The following is a 20,358-nucleotide window of genomic DNA, read 5'->3' on the forward strand; positions in this document are numbered from 1 at the left end:
GTTTAGGCACACAGATAAAGGTGGTAACACTGCTGCTGTACGGATGAATAGGAACCTGGACCGGGAACTCACTAAGGCACGCTAGGAGACAACCGTTGTTCAGGCAATTTCCCATAACCTGTGGAACAGTTTTATACCCAGGGGAACCCTTAGACAGGTGCACAGCATCAGCTGGAAATGAGCCTATCAGGGAGAAGGATCCAGTCACATGGGCCGACTGTCATGGCGGCGCCCATGTCCGGATTTGCGATGCCAGACACCAGCCCTCCAGGAAGCCACAGCAAGCGGTGAGAATACTCAGCTTCTCCCCCGCCGTCGCGCAGGCCGACCAACCACCCAGGATGAAAGGGGAAGCCGGCGGTGCGGTAAGCGGGCGCCGATCCCCGGCTGAGCCCTGACAATCTAACTGTGAAAGGGCCTTTACATAACAACATAATGCTACATGTCTACAGTACTGTAATGGTTCCTGAAACTAGATGGAATGGACTACAGATCTATACTGTAATAAACTTACCTGTCCAGTATCTTTATATCAGCATCCATGTCTGTTTCCGGCTTATGGTATGTGGCAACCCGTGTGTTATAGTGGGAGTGTCTGCACATGCTGCAAAGTGTCAGAATATATATAATAAGTATAGGCCTGGCATACTTCTGGCCCCCATTATGTGCCTGATGCTGAGTGGGATGCAGTGGCGATGTCGGACGAACAGAGTCGAGTTGCGTTTGAAGCGCACGAGAGACACACGGTCTCAGAAATGTTTTGGGTGTTCCTGGGTGATGACAAGAAGGTGGCTTAGCGGATGTAATGAGATGGTCTTATAGGCGTGTTATGTGAGGGTTACAGGCGTGTCGCTGATAGTGGTTACATATAGAGACACAGAATCGCTCACATAGGCCATACTCAGATGGAGAACATGCACCTGCCATAGGGTTCTGGTGGTGTGACCAATGTTGCGTTTAAAGATGCACCAAGTGGCATTTCAGAGTCTACGGATTGCTGACAGAGGGCATCTCAGCTATTGCACATTTATACGCATGGCTGTACATCAGGGACGGGCTTTGTAGTGGCATTTGCATAAAGTCAGAGACGTATTTTCACTTTTGTACGTAAGCGTTGGATGTCAGATGCGGCCTCAGGAGGTGGGCGTCTCAGTGCACAAGATGGCGGCTGTATTTTCGGAAATCCACTGCGTACGGAATCAAAGTTGCGATGGCATTTGCATGCATCTCTGAATCAGATTTAAAGTTTGATTATTCTGTGTGCCTGACAATTATTCTTGCAAAAAATGTCAAAGTGAATCTTGCATCTAACCTAAAATGCAACCTGCTAGTGTTCACTCTATGTCCAGCACAGGGCAGGGCGCCGGATCTAGAAAGGGCACATATCACTCGCACCGAGGACGCACACACGTCTGAAAAGGGGCATGGCAATGAGAAAAGGGGACGTGTCTTCAAGACACACACCCTTTTCATTACTCTCATTACAGACATAACGGGCTGCGCCCAAGCTTTCCATTCTATGTGAATAAATACCGTGTGAACAGGGGCGTTTTAAGAGAGGAGGGGGGCACGTGCTTTTCTGGCAGTGGACCGAGCACAGTAGATTCTGGCTTTATGTGAGAATCTACTGCGCATGCACGGGTCTCCGGGAAAATGGCGTTTGCGCCTTATTCCCAGGGACATCTTTTCAGCGCATGCGCAAGTCATAGGGAAAATGGCTCGTTGCCATTTCCTCTGTGATTTTTGCTGCTACGCAGTGCCGGCACGGCACTGCAGAGCAGCACTCTGAAAACTGCAGAAAAGTAAGTATAAACTAAATATGGGTGTGGGCCCCCCTGGACTCAAGGGGCCCGTGTGCACCGCGCACCCATTATAAATACGCCCCTGCGTGCGCATGCGAACGGCATTCATTCTCTAGTGATGATTGCTGCACCGCTATTTTTCCCACCCTTCGGTTGGGGACGGCACCAACCATGTTGTTTTAGCGGGGCCTGCCAAAAGGAGGGGCACATTCTGCCTTTTTTAAATCAGACAGGATGCAGCTCCGTGCTAAAACAGCCTAACGGGAACGCTAACTGTTAGCTCATATTTACAATTCCAGGCAATGATTTAGATATAATCTATACCCTAACATAACATGTTAATTTACAAAAAAAAAGTGTGCACAGTAATGTAGCTCACTTCCAGTAAAAAGAAAGCTAATAATAATTAGTATTCACAAAGCAACATTCCAAGAACATATTTTGTCAAGACTGGAAGCCAGAAGGTATTTACACTCATTTAATTTAAAGCACATCACTGTCTCTCCTCCATGACAAGTCCCACCTGTTGGAGCCACATAAGTACACTGCTTGCTCTGCCCCCTCACTATTCATCACAACTATGACAGAAAAGAGATCTCGCAGCTCTTCCCGGGAGCCTCCTCAGAAACAGAGGGACTCCTCTGGTCAGGGGTCTAAGAGGGAAAAGAAAGGGAATCAAGGCTCTGGGAGATCCAGGAGCGGGAGGCTAAGGGAGCCCTGCAAGAACGATGTCAAAATCTCTGCTGTGGTTGATGTGGACGGTGTGGTGACTTCAGATGATGAGACAGAAATTATGGCACTTCTGGAGAATGAACAGAAGAACGAAGGTGAGGAGCTGACTACATTGTTATCTGGCTCCTTTTTCTGAACTCTATAGAGAACATCTGGTTTTTGCCTTTCTTTAATGGCTAAATCACAGAAAACTTACTGACTATTGCATTTGGGATGCTGATTTCTCCCCTAAGTGCACTAGAGGTTAAAACCAATCCATTGCAATTATCTGTGTGTTTCATACACTAGCTAAGGTACCAGGTATTCCTGGCATTATATCCCGGCAGTCGGGATGCCTGCTGTCAAAATGCTGACAGTGGCATCCCGATGCTCGGAATCCCGACAGAGGTCGGGTACGTATACTAACCACCCCATCTCTTCCTAACCTTCCCTTCTTGCACCCTAACCCTCCCCACCCCTCACCCTCCCCGTTAGTGCCTAACCCTCCTCCCTTGGTGCCTAAACCTAACTGTAACCCCTCAGGGGCCTAACCCTAATCCCACCCCAGTGGTGCCTAACCCCCCAAAGTCTAACCCTAACCCCCCGTGGTGCCTAATGCTAACCCTCCTCCCCCGCGGCTAAGGGCGCCCCACTTACCTTCAATCGGGATGCCGTTTGTCGGGATTCCGGTGTCAGTGTGTAGGCTGGCTTCGGGATTTAGCCGATTATGTTTAGTCCCAGGTCGGGATTCCGACAGGATTTCAAAATACGGCATCCCGGACGTCTGAATTTTAACTACATCCCATTCCAAAGTTGTGGTAATGGCTCATAGAGAATGCTGAGAGATGCAAAATACATTGTAAGAGGAACAGCAGACATCACTGTACTTAGGGCCTGATTCAGCTATGGATGCAAATCCCATTGTGAATGCGATTCTGTACGCAGCGGACTTGTGAAAATATACTTATGACTTAGCTGATGTCTTGTGCACTGAGACGCCCACCTCCGGCATCTCACACCTGCTGCTTATGTACAAAAGTGAAAAATATCAATCGCATATCGAACCTCTGAGTAAGTCTATGCTGTCTCAGACAGAGCGGCTCTCCTAAGATGCAGGTCCTCTCCAGCTGCGCATAAATTGGCAGAGGATCACTAGGGCATGGCCAGAAAACGGTCCTGACACTACTGCATTTTTCTAATCACCCCCATTACCTCCCCCAAACGCTGACTACCTGTCACTCACTTTTGCAAATATATGTTCTATGCAACCTGTGTACACAGTACAGCTTTGGCACATGCTTAGAGGCAAAAAATTGCTACACTGCCTCTTTAACTATGTAACAGAGCATGTATTGCATCAAAGCACTTTAAAAAATATATCTCCCTTGTGCAACAGTTATGCCTTTGTGTCATATCATATTTGTGTTCTCAGTTGTGAAGTCTGCAGGTCTCAGGGTGTGCGAGGTTCTGCTCATTTCCTGCTGTCTGCTGGTGGTCATCCTTACCTTCCCACTCTCCATCTGGTTCTGCATCAAGGTGACAATTTCTCTCTATTGGTTATTACATTAAGGGAGGCTTTTATAGATTAGTGGGACAAGGATAAGTATTACTGTAATGATCCCTATTCTCATTTGCAAGACATAATAGTAAACATGTATCATAAAATCATCTTTACAAATTATACTGTAAAGGCATCTTACATTCTTACAAATTTGGCCAGTGAACATTTGAGCTTTTCATAGCCTGAGCTGCATTTATTATTATTACTATTTTCATTATTCTGAGCATTTATTTATAAGTAACAAAATAACATATATACAGTACATAATTCCATGTGTAGGCATGGTTAGATTTCTAGTTATAGGTAACGTTTAGGGTAGCTTCAGGTTTATCCCAAAGGCTATTTCGCTAGTTTTTTAATTTGTACCCCCACTTTAAATTTTTTCGCCCATATTTTCAAAGTGCTTTTTTGGGGTGTCCTTTGTGTTTTTTATGCGTTTTTTGACGCAGTTTGCGTCAAGGGGGGTGTACAAAGGGTGCAGAGTGGTTTCCGCACTTCTGCACCCCAAAACCCCAATTCTGTACTTTTTTCCGCCGGGTATTCGTAGGCGAAACTTTTTTGCCTATTACATTGCATTGCGTTTTCGCACCGGCGAAAAAAATGCTACAATTGAATACAGGGATAAGTGAAATCGGCTATAATGACGTCACCAGCCAAGAGCAGCTTTTCGCTCCAAACTGAATACGGCCCTAAATGTCACACTCAGGTTTAGTTATGTGGTGGTTGACAGGGCTGTGCTTCTATTTGTCCTCATATTTTATGACTGGCAGCCATTAGGCCTGGTTTTGCCTATCACACTGACTAAAAATATTTTTTTGGGTACTGGACCACCAACCTGAGGCACCCCAGGGAACCACTGATATAAAGTATAATTAAATACAAACATTTGTTGTTTTCATCCTATGCTGCAGTATTAAAAAAGGAAATATCAGTAATGTGAATAGACTGCTGTGGCTTCATACAATATAAAGCAGCCACGTGAATGAATTAAGGGCCTGATTCAGAGACGGACGCTAATGTGATCGCAGGTGCGATTTCATACGCAATGCAGCAGCGGAGATATGCTAATGTTTGCAAAGATCACCTGAGCATAAAGATGCCCACTGCTGTCTTCTTACCTGCATGCGACAACACATACCTACGTAAATATCAGTAAGATCGGCGGCCATCTTGGTCATAGCCTTGGGAACTCTTTAGACACGCAGAGCTGTATACTTGTATACTGTGCACCCCACAACCATGCAGATTCAGGAGTGACCATAACATAATACAAAATGGTTTTAGGAAGATGCACTTTCATTGTTATTTCAAACTGTTTGTTTGACATTTCAGATTGTTCGCGAATATGAGCGCGCTGTTATATTTCGTCTGGGACGTCTTCTGCCAGGACGGGCCAGAGGACCTGGTAATAAAGACCGGTTATCTCTATGGTATAAAATAGAGCACTGATGTTTAACTTTCCTTAAGCTGGCCACACATCGAAAGATTATCTTTCCAACTTAAATCCACTCTTGTAATGTATATGAGCTAACAGAGCACTACAATGGGAGCTGGGAGGAAGGGGGGGGGGTGTAAGGGGACATGGACAATAAAAGGCATAGGGGTAGAAGACAATGTAAGACATAAGGGGGGCACAATAAAAGACATAGGGGGCAGGAGACAATACAAGATATGTGGGAGGAATCTAAAACTTAGGGGTGGGGGGAGGCACAATATAGAAATCAGAAAAGGGGGAGTGCTCACTACAGGACATACAGATTGGAGGGGGATGTAGTGCATAATATAGATCACATAGGTTGAACAGTACAATGTAGGACATATGGATAGGGGGAAGCACAATGCAGGATATACAGATGTGGGGGACAGTACAATACAACCATATGGGGCAAAGTAGTTATACTGTATAGTGGGGCATTTGACACAACACAGCAAAGAGGAAATATGTACCTGTCTATACAGTGAATATAAAATGGATTATCTTTAAGCCAGTGCTAGTGATATATAAAAATGAATGACACAAGAGCCCAAGGCACACAGACAGAATTTCAAATTGTTTAATCATATCATTGAATATACAGTATTATCTGCAACTGTGCATTAAGGGCTATCAGTTTAGTGAGTCGCGTGTAACCATTTTGCTGGTTAATGTCATATGTCAGACAGACATCGAGCAAAGTAATAAAAATAGTCACACACACACAATTTCCTCTGTAATGAACACCGTCTCTATGAGACATTGCCTATCAAGAGTAATATTTTGCCATAGATTTGGCCAAACTTCACTAATATTGAAGAAATAAGTCAAAGTTTATTTTATTAATAAGTGTCCAGCTAAAGGGTTAGGAGGCTAGTCTTTAATCTGACATTTACACACTCGGGGGCTGATTCTGAGGCTCACACAGGGGGAGTGTTTGCATACAGGGCATGCTCAGATGTGAATTTACGCATGTATGTGATAGACTAATGGATATATATATATATATATATATATCTGATAAAGTAATACCAAACTTACCCCACAGTATGGATGGTCATATCATTATCTGTTCCCAGGGCTCTTCTTTTACCTCCCCTGTTTGGATAAATGTCACAAAGTGGATTTCCGCATAAAGACATTTGAGGTTCCTTATCACCAGGTAAGTACACTTTTCACTGATATGTATCATACAAAGTGTAATGGGTGGCAACATTCTCATTAATGGTAATTTATACACGTGACATGATTAGTCATGATATCAGTCTATGCTGGATACAATGATTGGCCCAATGATATGTACTGTACGCCACGCATCCATGTAGCCTCACCTTTATCTGATGGACCATTACCTGTGTTATACCTCCTCTCCTTTCTTTTGCTAGATTGTGACCAAAGACCTGGTTACCCTGGAGGTTGATGCGGTTTGTTACTATCGCCTAGAAAATGCCTGTCTGTTTCTGACCAGCGTGAGCAATATAGCCAGTGCCCTGCAGCTGTTGGTCCAGAGTACAACAAAGCGCATTCTGGCCCACAGGGCGTTCTTAGACATATTGCTGGAGAGAAAGAGCATCGGGGAAGAAGTGAAGGTCAGGATTACAATAAGGAATGGCAGAGAACATTTATCATATTGTATATCACAGCCTTGGGTTTTAGATCAGTGTGTGTGAATTCCATCGAACAAGAGAGTATTTATGGTGACTATAAGGGGTGTGGCAGCTATGGGGGCCAGAGCAGAGGGGGCCTGGCAATGCTGGATCGTGTCTATCTCCGAGGACATTGATCTGCTCATTCTAAACTGATAAAGAGCAGGGCCGAGGCCTCTTCTGAGTATGCTCCAATCCGGCTGGGTAGTCTCAGGAGAGCCCCTATCTTTGACTTATGATAGCAAACAGGAGGGCCGTAGAGGTGAGAATATCATTAGGCCAAATCTAAATTTTGCCCTGGGGATCGGCCTGCCCCTGGTTATAGTTTTAGGCTTGGACTAGTACCTATGGCCTTTTATAGTAATAGAAGAACAAACATAAGTCATTTTTTAACATCTGGTGAACGTTGGTGATGAATGTACCTGTGATGCACCTTGTCGGTTACCTCCTCACAGGTGGCCCTAGATGCTGCGACTTGTCACTGGGGGATCAAAGTGGAAAGAACAGAAATGTAGGTATGAAAACCAAGTGACACTCCACAGGATGAAATAATCTCTTCTTTACATAGCTGAACTCTGACTGAATACTAAGTTGAATGTTCATGTTTAACTATTTTTTGATCCTGTTCCCACCATCTTTTCAGACATGTCCATTTGTTTATTGGAGGTAATTAAATAATCATGTCACTTGCAGTTACCCATGTCCCTGCTGACATTACCCACCAATCAGATTGCTGGGGACCCAGAGGCAGCTCTCATTATTGCTATTGGTTCTTGGTACCACAATCACTGCTGTATAGAGTCTACTAAAATGTTCTGCACTTGGATAAACCCTGACTGTCATGTCACCAGCATCTTCCTACAAAAGTGAGATAGACCTGTAGTTGGCTGTAATTAGTGTAACTCCCCGGCCTCCCCAATATTTTAAGGTGCCCAACCACTAGACGATTTTATTGAGTGATTGAACGATAACGTTATAGTTCATAAATCATTTGCAAAAATGTCTGAAACGACTGATCGTTTAGACATCTATCTTCGGGCAAACATGCTGGACAACCTGATGATAACGTCAGGTTCAGCATGTTTGCAGATGATTGATGTGCCTGCACAGTAAGAATGCTTTCAAAAACAGAAGTGTTAATAGTTTATTTTTATCAATTAACAAAATGCAAAGTGAATGAAGAGGGGAGACTGCTGCATTAAATCAAATCGATATTTGGTGTGACCACACTTTGCCTTCAAAACAGCATCAATTCTTCTAGGTACACTTGCACACAGTTTTTGAATTAACTCAGCAGGGAGGTTGTTCCAAATATCTTGAAGTATTAACCACAGATCTTCTCTGCATGTAAGCTTGCTCAAATCCTTCTGTCTCTACATGTAGTCCCAGACAGACTCGATGATGTTGAGATTAGCACTCTGTGGGGGCCATATCATAATTTCCAGGACTCCTTGTTTTTCTTAAAGCTGAAGATAGTTCTTAATGAATTGGCTGTATGTCTGGGGTCGTTGTCCTGCTGCAGAATACATTTGGAGCCACCATTTGGACACCTCCCTGATGGTATTGCATGATGGATAATTACCTGCCTGTATTTCTCAGCATTGAGGACACCATTAAATCTGAGCAAATACCAACTCAATATTATTATAAATAGAGCTAATTCCTAATATGAGTCCAGATGTCTGGTATAGTAGCTCTTATATCACACAGAATGTAATAAATCACTTGTACCATAAAATATGCATCAAGATGTGCAACAATGAAAATAAAGAACCTATTTATAATCAATAACAGTCCTGAGCAGAAATAAAGTCACTTGTATAGCCAATTGGGTTGTCCATATAATTGAGTGAGAAATCTAGCAGACGGAAATATAGATGAAAAAAGTCTTGTAACTCTGCTAGTAATTGTATCAAAGATAAATGTGGCTATATGTAGCTTGAAATACAGTATCCACATGGAGTTCACATACGCATATTCACCTCCTTGGATGGGGAGATCTACCAACACCGGACATGAAATAAAGTATCCCCCGGCAGCACAGTGGGATCGCCGTTCCTACCAGTTGGATTCTGGATTCAGTGGTGTAATCCATCCACTACTGAAGCAAGTAGCTATGCCGCACTTGTGGGAGCCGATCCCCAGCTGCCAGTGGTGAGCATGGAATGAAGATGAAATCCAGAGGCACAAGTGTCGCGGCCAGACACGCTGGACAAAGCATGTGCAGAGAGGAGAAGGGCGCCGAACATACGCAGTCTCCACAGGGCGGCGGGTAGTAGCTCCAGGGGTGTGTGTGTGCAGAGTGGAACGTCAAATGATTAAATGAGTGGTAATATTCCCAGGTGGTAAGCAGCAGCCTACACCACTTATATTTTACACCTGATTAGTGCATGTTTGGCGCCTGGTAATTTCATTTTCTATTGCTTGCTCCCACTGGTTTTTGCCAGTTCTGAGCTGATGGCACTGCTGGACATCTTCCAGTTTCGAAGGGAAGTAAGGATGATGTGTCTTTCATCTCATGCACTAAGTTTCCTTTGGCTGACCACTGCGTCCACGGTCCTCAACGTTGCAAGTTTTTTTGTGCTTCTTCAAAAGAGCTTGAACAACACATCTTGAACCCCCAGTTGGCTTTGAAATCTTTGCCTGGGAGAGACTTTGCTGATGCAGTATAACTACCTTGTGTCTTGTTGCTGTGCTCAGTCTTGCCATGGTGTATGACCTGTGACACGGACCCGTCTTCCACAACCTCATCTTTGGAGCAGCCTCCTACACAGCTGTTTTCTGTTTCAGTTAATAACTGTGTTTCAACCTGCATATGACAATGATGATTATTATCACTTGTTTGGTATGATTAGTTAATCATACGGAATCAGTATGTTTTACCGTCAGCGACCGCCGGCTTCCTGACTGCATCCCAATCATACACCTGACTATAATCCTACTAAATCCCTGACTTTGTGCAAGTGTACCTAGAAGAACTGCTGCTGTTTTAAAGGCAAAAGGTTGTCACACGAAATATTGATTTGCTTTAGATTTCTCCTCTGTTCATTCACTTTGCATATTGTGAATTGATAAAAATAAACTATTAATACTTCTATTTTTGAAAGTATTCTTACTTTGCTGCATTTTTTCCACACCTGCCTAAAACTTAATGATGTAGTTTGAATACTAAAATAACAAGTATCTTTGCTGTCACCTGCAGTAAGGATGTCAAACTTCCAGAGGACGTTACGCAGTCAATGGCTGTAGAGGCAGAAGCACAAAGACTTTGCAAAGTTAAGGTAAGGGCAATGAAAGGTAATGAAGAACCAGTGATGTGCGGTCAGGCAGGTTAGCAGAGCCTTTTCCGTCACACTTATGGTGCGTACAAACGGTACTATTAAACAGGATGATATGAACAATAACGATATCGATCATATCCTTATCGTTCATATCGTCCTGTTTTTGGGCCCTTCCAAATCCCATACGACGGCCGATGCACGGGAACGGATGGTCGATATCGAGCAGGTTAACCTGGTTACTATAGGGACCCGCGATCATTGGTCGCGGGTCGTTATAGTCGTTTGGGGGTGGGTGCATGCGCTGGATGTTTGATATCGAACATCCAGCACATACAGGACGATCAGACAACGATATCATTATCTATCTGATCGCTCCGTGTATTCGGAGCTTTCGGTATCATCCAAAGTTTTTACTATAAATATTTTAAGAAAAATTTAAAGAAAATATTATAAGTATCTTCTTTTTATTATTCTAATCATTTTTATAGTCAAAACTCTGGAGTAAAAAATGTATGGCAGGTGAGGCACTGCCTCCCCTGTTTACCTTTACCACACATCCCTGATCAAAACGCACCAAATTATATATTATATAACGCTGCACCTTTGTATAATGCCCACATGAACCCTTAGGTTCATGTATGTACCTGTAAATCTTGCTCTGATACTAGCCAGTGCCTCCCGAGCCATTTACCTCAACACAAGTCCCTATTAAGAACATTACTTACTTACTTTTTCTTAATAATCTAATATCTCTGATAACTTTTTGGGACAGATACTTGCAGCCGAATGTGAGAAAACTGTGTCAGAATCACTGAAACTGGCAGCCGAAACTTTATCCGGATCGCCCACTGCAGTCCAACTTCGTTATCTTCACACGTTGCAATGCATGACTTCTGAAAAACCAGCCACTTTCCTACTGCCTTTACCCTTTGACCTAATGAACCTTAATACTTTGCCAAAAGTGCAAGTCTCTAATGCAAACTCAGCTAAATCTGAACCTGGAACAGATCGAGACATTAAGAAGGATTCCCCAATGTTGTAAATCAAACGACTAATTGTACTGACAACACAGTTTTCATCAAACTTGTACTATATGTGGTTAATATCACAATGTTAGTTTTGCTCCAGGACTTTGAATAAAATCAATGACATTACATTCCCATTTTTATAAAACGATGTACTGTAGTTCTGATTCATTTTACCTTATTATATTAACAATATTTTTTCTAGCCTTGTGCAAAACGTAAGTCATGCAAATGTACATATTGTAGGTGCAGTTGCTGTACATTTAGAAGCTGTCTTTGTAGCGTACAGCTGCAGGGTTAATCAGGAAAGAGTGTGAGGCTAACTGGTAACCATAATACAGTAGCTGTGTATGGGAGTGATGATTATGACTCAGTCTATACAGTCACCAGGAGATAGGACACCTGTATACAAAACAAACCAGTCTCTCTTCTTTTTTGTACATACAGTGAATCTATGCGAGAAATTAAATAAACTCAATTCTGTTATGACTTTTATTTGTTACAAAAATATATTTTGAGCATACAGTACGTTGATTGTTTAATGTCATTGTTACAGTACGTTGGACTTGAGTCTGAGCAATTGTTAGCAGTCTTTCTCTCCTTTACACATAGGAGTTCCTAATTGTGAAGTTGATAAGGATAGAACAAAACCCTATCCCATAGGTTACCAATCTCTGTCCTCAAGGCACCCTAAGGGGTATATTTACTAAAGTGAGAGTTTTTAAAAGTGGATATGTTGCCCATAGCAACCAATCAGAATCTAGGGGCCAAATGTAATAGGGTGAGAGATTAGAACATGTAAGAGTTTAGCAGTAAACTCTCACATTGGTCAAGTTTTATCTTCAAAATGGGAAAACATCTGGATGAGAGTTTAAATCACAACAACAGCAAAGAAGAAAAAAGTATTCCTTACACGGTGCACTCACAGGATTTCATTAAATCCCTAATGATCATCTATTTACTAATCATGATCTGGTGAACATGAATAAAGGCATCTGCCCATAAAGTAAAATATAACTTTTATTTGATAGGTCTTAAAAATATAAGCAAGCGAACTATAGAACACACATTTAAAATTTGTGATTTAATTGTATAGCAAAGAGCTTATATACAATGTCCCCAATATGTTGTTTTATGTTGTCATCATACACATATTTGCCATATCTTATATCAACACAAATTGGGTGAAAAAAAAAGGAGGGAAAGTTCTATTCTTAAATGATTGTCCAATACTTAATGTGTTGATGATCTGATAGATGATCGAAGTACGATATAAAATGTGTAGCAATCTGCAATCTGATATGTCAGTCCGGGGTACATTGCAGCAGTATTTAGATATCTATGTAATACATGATTGTATCTATTCATACCACTGAACATAACTGCCGTAGCAGTAATATCAGACTGCTACATATTATATGAACATGTGATTCAGGGAATTACAATGTTGCTACTAGAACATGCATGACTATGACCCCATAGGGAGAAGTGTGAAATAACTAATTAGTATTTCTTGGATGTGAAGAGACGTGGCTAATTCCAATTATTACAGTAGCAACATATGATACACCAAGTGATAAGGAAATAATTTTTCTAATAGGTGTTATTAAATTAAGAATCATACATATCATTTATGACCCCATAGGGATAAGTGTGAAAGAACCTATTAGTATCTCTTGGATGTGAAGAGACGTAGATAATTCCAATTATTACAGTAGCAATATATGATACACCAAGTGATAACACCAATTTTTCTCATAGGTGTTATTGAATTAAGAATCATACATATCATTTAGCTACAACAGTTTAGTATGTGTAATATGGATATGCACTCATTAATATTGTCCTAATTTTATAATGGGATTTTGATATTTTTTATTATTCAAGATAACAGATATTTATATCGATATTTCTCTGTGGAGTAAAACTCTATATATCGTACTTCGATCATCTATCAGATCATCAACACTTTAAGTATTGGACTATCATATAAGAATATAACTTTCTCTCCTTTTTTTTCTACACCCAATTTATGTGGATATAAGAAATGGAAAAAATGTGTATGATGACAACATAAAACAACATATTGGGGACATTGTATATCAGCTCTTTACTATACAAGTTAAGACATATCAAATAAAAGTTATATTGTACTTTATGGGCAGATGCCTTTATTCGTGGTCACCCGATCATGATTAGTAAATAGATGATCATTAGGGATTTAATGAAATCGTGTGAGTGCACCATGTAAGGAATACTTTTTTCTTCTTTGCTGTTGTTGTGATTTAAACTAATTTCTGGGTGCACCCCCTCACCACAAGGAGGAGGAATAGAAAACCTAAAGAGGTATGAGGGAAGGATTTTCAATACATCCCTGAGTTACAGTATTATAGGTCTGTGCGGATATGTTGTTCTTTTTGACTGTGAGAGTTTAAATTGTCAGAGTTTTTTTAATCTAAAAACATGCGAGTTTGCATGTTCTCAGACTCTATTACAGTTTAAAAAGTGTCAGAGTTTACTGCTAAACTCTCACATTTTCTAAACTCGCACCCTATTACATTTGGCCCTAGCTATTATCTTCAAGAAGGTGTTAGTTCACTGTTAAGTAGAATCCGATTGGTTGCTATGAGCAACATCTCTATTTATAAAAACCCGCACTTTTACTCACAGCAGCACAAAGTATTCTAGGAGGTCTTATGGAGACAAGTCTACACCTGTGATTGTGTAAGTGATGGCTAGTGATGGTATTTTGATGTATGCGGACAAGCAAGCAGCCAGAAGATGAGTTAGATAAAGAAAGGAGCAGCACCATCAGAGCAGTGATGTGAGGTTCCTGTACAACCAATGCTGAATGACTGTGGTACAGTATCATACACTCATCCAGCTTGTATTATAATGTCAGAATCCAATTTCATGGCTTCAGGTTTGCACAAAGGGTCTGATTCAGAGCCGCTCGTAAGCGGCCGCTCGTTCGTTCCGAGCGATGTTCGCACATCTGCGCATGCGTATGGGTTTTAGTACGCATGCGCGAACCAGTCAGTGCGGTCAGAAATCGTGTGCTCGCAAAATAGCGAATGCCTGCTAATTTGAGTGACAGGATGAGGCGTTTGTGGGTGGTAACAGGGGAAGGTGCTTGAAAACAGGGAGTGGAGATCCGAACGCAGGCGTGCCGAACGGCCAAAACGGGCGTTTAAGGGTGTGCATAATTAACAAAACAGCGTCATCGACCACGTCACTTGGTTGTCTTTTAGCCTGAACTGCTCGCATGATTGCAGTAGGAAAATGCTACCACAAGAATAGCGAGCAGTTCATACGCCGTTCGATGTACTCGATTAATCTAATAAATAGCGGAGATGACGTATGATGCGAGCGGCCAGGGGGCGTTTTTTTCAAAGTATCGAGCGCATGTTTTGTTCGCTCGTTCAGACATAGAGGCGTCAACAGACCGCAAAGAGCGAGCGCTTAATTTAAATATCCAGCCCCTTTTTCAGAACGACCGTCCGCAAATAGCGTTCGGCTCTGAATCAGACCCAAAGTCTTTAGAAATAAGAAGTATCATCACAAGCGAATGTACAGTCCTAAATATATGTTGAGAATGTCATGAAATTTTAACAACATCAACATCATAACTGTTAGCATTATGGTGCTGAAATTGTCACTGTTGACCTTTTGACTACATGCCAAAAATATAACCATACAGATTTCGCACATCTATGGTTATGAAAATAACACAAAGTTATTATACAGTTGTATGCAGCAGTCTGGGCTTCCCCTTTAATGTTACAGTGATCTCTACGTAAAAAGAAATGAACACTAACTCTGCTGGGTGCAAAGTCATCATTACGGGCCTTATTCCGATTTGGTCGCAAGTCCAAAGTCAGACATATCTAAAGTTTCTCCTTTAGCAATTTGTGCAACTGCCGCAACATACATATTCATGCATACGCACTTTGACCAATGCTCAGTGCGCAGACAGTTCTCTGTTAGGAGGTGGGTATCTGGGTATCAACTGGGTGGATACTTTGCAAATGCATGCAAGAGATCTGTTATGTGCTCTAATGTCCCATGCACCGAGCATGGGGTAGGTGCTAATGTTGACGGTTGCAGACGGAAAAACAATGGACGTGGCTGACTTGTGTGCAATTCTGTAGGCAGGTCTAAATCTGCGTACACACGCGACGACTGGACAACGATCAGATAACGATCGTTATCTGTTCGTTCTGCATGTGTTGGATGATCGTTATCGAACATCCAACACATGCATTAACCTATAACGACCCGCAATTAACGATCGTGGGTCCCTATAGGAAACCGGCTAACATGGTCGATATCGACCATGTATGACAGTTTTTCCGGACGACAGTCGATGGTCGATAATGACCATTCGTGCACGCGCATAGACCATCGTTTGGTCATTGCAGTGAACGATTTGAACGATAATGATAAGATCCTTATCGTTAGCATTTAAATCGTTCACTTTATCTGAACGTGTGTACACAGCATTAGGCGAATATATGCAAATGCTGCATTCGCAATGCCGTCACATGGCTAACATACACACACCCTTTGCCTGCGCTCACATAACACCGCCCAAACCAAGCCAAACATCGGACACATCGATGGACATCGAACCCACACCCAGCATTGCGGCATGTCAGATCTTACTCACAAATTGCTAACTTTCCAGGTCACGTGGAAAGCACAGGCTAATTTATGCACGCCCATACAAATGCACAGGCACGCCTGCGTTTCCCCGACCACCCCCCCACCCCGTCACCACCCCCAAACACTCTCTGCCTGTCAATCAATCTGCCAATGCCCTGCGTGGAGTCTGTGCATTTACAATGGAGAGTTTGCGCATGCGCACTGCGATGCATACGCACGTGCAGTGCGCAACAATCGACCGACTGCTTACACATTAGCAACTGCGATCCAAGTTGAATCAGGCCCTCAGTCTGTTAAATTCGGCAAATAAATAGTTATTGTCCATTGCAATGTGAATAAGTAATGTTTACTTCGCACCCATTAACTTGTTACTTGTTACCAGCGTCTTGTACTTTATGTGAAAGAAAAAGCTTTTTTGAGCTCAAATTGTATCCTTGAGCACATAGTGATAAATGTTGTCGAGAATTAGTGACACAGAGATTTGTAGTCTTGTGTCACCATCTAGACTGTCAGTGACTCCAGTTCCGTCTCATTCTCTGCCCTGATCACTGGCATTCTCTCTGGATTGGCCATGACACAGTCACACTTGTTGGCGCTGTGACAACTGTGTTGTTACAGAAGAGGGAGACACATAATAAAATTAGTACATTTATTTGTTTTTATTTAGAGAGTATAGACAATGGTAATGGAGAGTCTTGTAACATACTAAGAAAACGGTCAGCCGGTCTACACACTGCAACGCACCTCTTGTTGTATGTATTCTCTGTAGAATGTGTCAAATATTTGATTACTGAATTGATCTTTCACCTGTGCTGGTAACCAGGGGCATAGCCACAACTTTGTGGGCCCCATAGCAATAGTTTAAAGGACTCCTAAACCCAATGCTTCTAGAGAGACACCTCTGAAACAGGTGCTCATTTTCTGCCTATATTCATGCCATAGTTAATTTTATGCCCCATAGTAGTGCCCTTCATATTATACCACATTTTAGTGCCTTCAATACACATTATTTCACAGTGTCCTCAGTTCACATTATCCCAATAACAATCCCACATGAGATGTAGTCGGCATCCCGATGTCCCCAATTCATATTATTCCACTTTACAGTGCCCCAGTTCATATTATGCCACACTATAGTGCTTCCAGTTCATACTGTGCCACATTATCATGCCCCAGGTCATATTATGTCACATTACAGTGCCCCCGGTATTTTTTTTCTGCTACACCTCACGGGATGCAGTTTATAGAGCGGCGGACTAAATGCCGCCGGTCTATATCCCGACAGGAAAAGTCCGACGGAGGACTTAAGTTAGGCATCGATATACCAACGCCTATCTCAACCCCGACGCCAGAATGGCGAAAGATGACAGCCCGAACAAGGTAAGTCCAGGGCATCCTTAGCGTTAGCCGCGAAGGGAGAGGGTTAGGTTTAGGGAGTGTAGCGGGGTTAGGGTTAGGTTTTTTTGGGGGGAGGTTAGGGTTAGGCACCATTAGGGAGGAGGGTTAGGGTTAGGCACCCCCAGGGGTAGGTTAGGAACCCCACCGGGAGGGTTAGGTTTAGGGTGCGGGAAGGGGGAGTTAGGTTTAGCACCATCCTGAACAGCCACCGATATTTCATACCGATCCCCACCCCACTTACAATTATAACATACACTATACTCACCACTCACTAAAAAGGGATGGATCATATCAAGAGATGCATCATATCAGTGTGGAGCTTTATGGAGAAGGAGAGACAGAAACTGCCACCTATAAGAGCAATAACTAGTCTCCCTTTTCAGGCCAGGCAATAGTCTGAACCCAATTACTTAGTGTGCAATCCAGGGAACTTGGTAGACAACTATGTGATCTAGATCCAGAGCCCTATAAGCCCCTGGGCCCCATAGCAACAACACCTGGTGCACACACTATAGCTACGCGGCCCATGACAGCAACAATTTATTTTCATGTACTTGCTTAAACTTGCTATCTGGGGGTAGGTATAGGGTTTGGGATTATGTGGGAGGGTTGGGTACAGGTTCCCGGCAGTCGGGATGCTGGCGGTCAGAATACAGACAGCAGCATCCCGACAGAATCCCGACACAGGTAGGTAAGTGTCCAAACCCTCTCCCTAATCCACCTCTCCTGCAGCATAACCCTCACCCTCCTTCCCTGCAGCCTAAGCCTAGTGCCTAACCCTAAACCTAACCCTCCCCCTGACCCTAATACTTACCGTCGGGATGTCAGCAGTCAGGATTCTGGAACCAGGATTCCAACTGCTGCCGGGATTCCTGCGCCGGTAATCTGATCAGCAGGATGCCGACTACATCCTGTGTGGGATTGTTATTGTCTCTATGCATACCTTATAACTAAACTTGATATATAAAAGAATAAAAAGAAAATTGACAGCCAGCATGAAGATTATTACAACACGTTGGATTCAAATTAAGTAACTGGATTAAATAGAAAAAAGTAAGCTAAATACTTAAAAACATGATGGGCAAACTTTACTAAGCGGCAGTTTGACGTCGGTTTCTATTCTATTCTAAACCCCGGCGGTTTGGTAGCGGTTTCTATTCTATTCTAAACCCCGGGGGTTTGGTGGCGGTTTTGCAGCGGTTTCTAAATGACAGCCCTGTTCTATTTAGGGATGAGCGGGTTCGGATTTACTCGGTTTTACTCAGTTCTCAGCATGGCATTTTATTGGCTATCGGCTATCACGTGTTTTGGATAGCCAATAAAATAAACCCGAACTAATCCGAACTTGCGGTAAAGTGGCGATAAGAACCGAGTGAATCCGATCCCGCTCACCCCTAGTTCTATTGTATTCTAAAATGTGTTTTGATGGCAGTTTTGCAGAGGTTTTGGAATTAGTAAATCTGCAGATAGCAAAACCGCCGCCAAACCACAGTCAAAACTCATTTTAGAATAGAATAGAACAGGGCTGTCATTTAGAAACCACTGCAAAACCGCCACCAAACCCCCGGGGTTTAGAATAGAATAGAAACCGCCACCAAACCGCCGGGGTTTAGAATAGAATACAAACCGCCGTCAAACCACCGCTTAGTAAATTTTGCCCGATATCTCATTATACAATATGATCTTTAGTATTATTATTATTATATATTTACACTCAATTACAGCTGTCCAATAAACTTTACATTTAAACTACTGCTCTTCTAGGATACCTGCACCCAGGGGCGTAGAGAGCCATGCCGGGCCCCGGTAAAGAGGGGGCATGGCGTAGTCGCGGGTGGCGTGGCCACGCCCCCTTTTAAAAAACAACAACATTGTTTTGCAGCGCCACGCGCCAGGGAGGGGGCGCTGTGAGCCCCTCAGCTCGGCGCAAAGCCAGAGGAGGGCACGATCAGTGTGATCGCTCCCCCTTCAGGCATAGGAGATTGCTGTGGCTGCTACTTAGCAGCCGCAAGCAATCTCCCACTGCAGCCCAGCACACGCTGTGTGCTGGGCTGCTGCAGAGGGAGGGAGGAAGTGAGGGAGGGGGCGGCGCCAGACCCGGGTACCCGCTGGACCCCTCTGGAAGCCCGGGGCTGGGTAAATTGTACCTGCTACCCCCCCTCTCTGCGCCCCTGCCTGCACCAGACACATGTAAAGATTATTATATAAATCAGTTATTACACACAAGGCACATATGAGATGAGTAATACTTGTACAGTATTATTTGGGCTGTTTGGGTTTACTTGACTTGGGTCTCTTCTTGGGTGGGACTGGCAGGCTGATTTCTTCATTTGTAGTTTCTATATGAATTGGAGTTTCTGGGGAGAAATGAGCATAAGTTTTAATCATAGCTGAGCTTATAAACAGCTTTTATAAAATAATAAAGAAAGCAAAGGCATCCCAAGTCCAACACAACCTATTGTTATAGCCCATGTGCAGTCCTATTTGATACATTTATTACATTAAATAAAGAGATTCAATAAAGGTCGAGCAAAAAAACTGCCCTTCATTCATTGTACAGCTTATTTCAGTATTTTCCAGTCATGTGACCTGTAATCAGGGCCACTGCCAGAGGATCATAGATTGTACTTAACTCGGTGGAGGTCCTGATTGACAGGTATGTTTAAACAGCTTAATTATTGACTAGTGCATCATATTTAAAATATTATTATTATTATTATTATTATTAAAGAAATACATCTATGATACATTTCCCACAGGTAACACCACCTTGCATTTCCAAACCACCATATTCC

The 20,358-nt window shown here is 42.8% G+C and overlaps 2 protein-coding genes across 4 annotated transcripts in view; one reads left to right on the top strand and one right to left on the bottom strand.

Moving 5' to 3' along the window:
• The window catches only part of NPHS2 (NPHS2 stomatin family member, podocin), a 34,083-nt gene extending 22,132 nt beyond the window's left edge, over positions 1 to 11,951 (top strand). The window contains exons 1-8 of one of the 2 annotated variants that reach the window (XM_088464328.1): positions 2,383 to 2,629; positions 3,946 to 4,049; positions 5,407 to 5,479; positions 6,628 to 6,710; positions 6,934 to 7,137; positions 7,650 to 7,705; positions 10,397 to 10,475; positions 11,248 to 11,951. In XM_088464328.1, the coding sequence (XP_088320454.1) occupies positions 2,383 to 2,629; positions 3,946 to 4,049; positions 5,407 to 5,479; positions 6,628 to 6,710; positions 6,934 to 7,137; positions 7,650 to 7,705; positions 10,397 to 10,475; positions 11,248 to 11,517 (1,116 nt within the window). In that variant the 3' untranslated portion in view covers positions 11,518 to 11,951. Of the gene's footprint in view, positions 1 to 2,382; positions 2,630 to 3,945; positions 4,050 to 5,406; positions 5,480 to 6,627; positions 6,711 to 6,933; positions 7,138 to 7,649; positions 7,706 to 10,396; positions 10,476 to 11,247 lie in introns of those variants that run through there. The other variant, XM_088464329.1, reaches the window with a different exon arrangement.
• A 7,231-nt stretch (positions 11,952 to 19,182) lies between these two features.
• The window catches only part of AXDND1 (axonemal dynein light chain domain containing 1), a 79,523-nt gene continuing 78,347 nt past the window's right edge, over positions 19,183 to 20,358 (bottom strand). For both annotated transcript variants that reach the window (XM_088464331.1, XM_088464330.1), the window contains one exon: positions 19,183 to 19,920. In XM_088464331.1, coding sequence (XP_088320457.1) covers positions 19,890 to 19,920 — 31 coding nt within the window. In that variant the 3' untranslated portion in view covers positions 19,183 to 19,889. The remainder of the gene's footprint in view (positions 19,921 to 20,358) is intronic.

This window comes from Taudactylus pleione, unplaced genomic scaffold (genome assembly GCF_031769625.1).
Source record: "Taudactylus pleione unplaced genomic scaffold, aTauple2 ptg001648l, whole genome shotgun sequence".
Taxonomy (NCBI): Eukaryota; Metazoa; Chordata; class Amphibia; order Anura; family Myobatrachidae; genus Taudactylus; species Taudactylus pleione.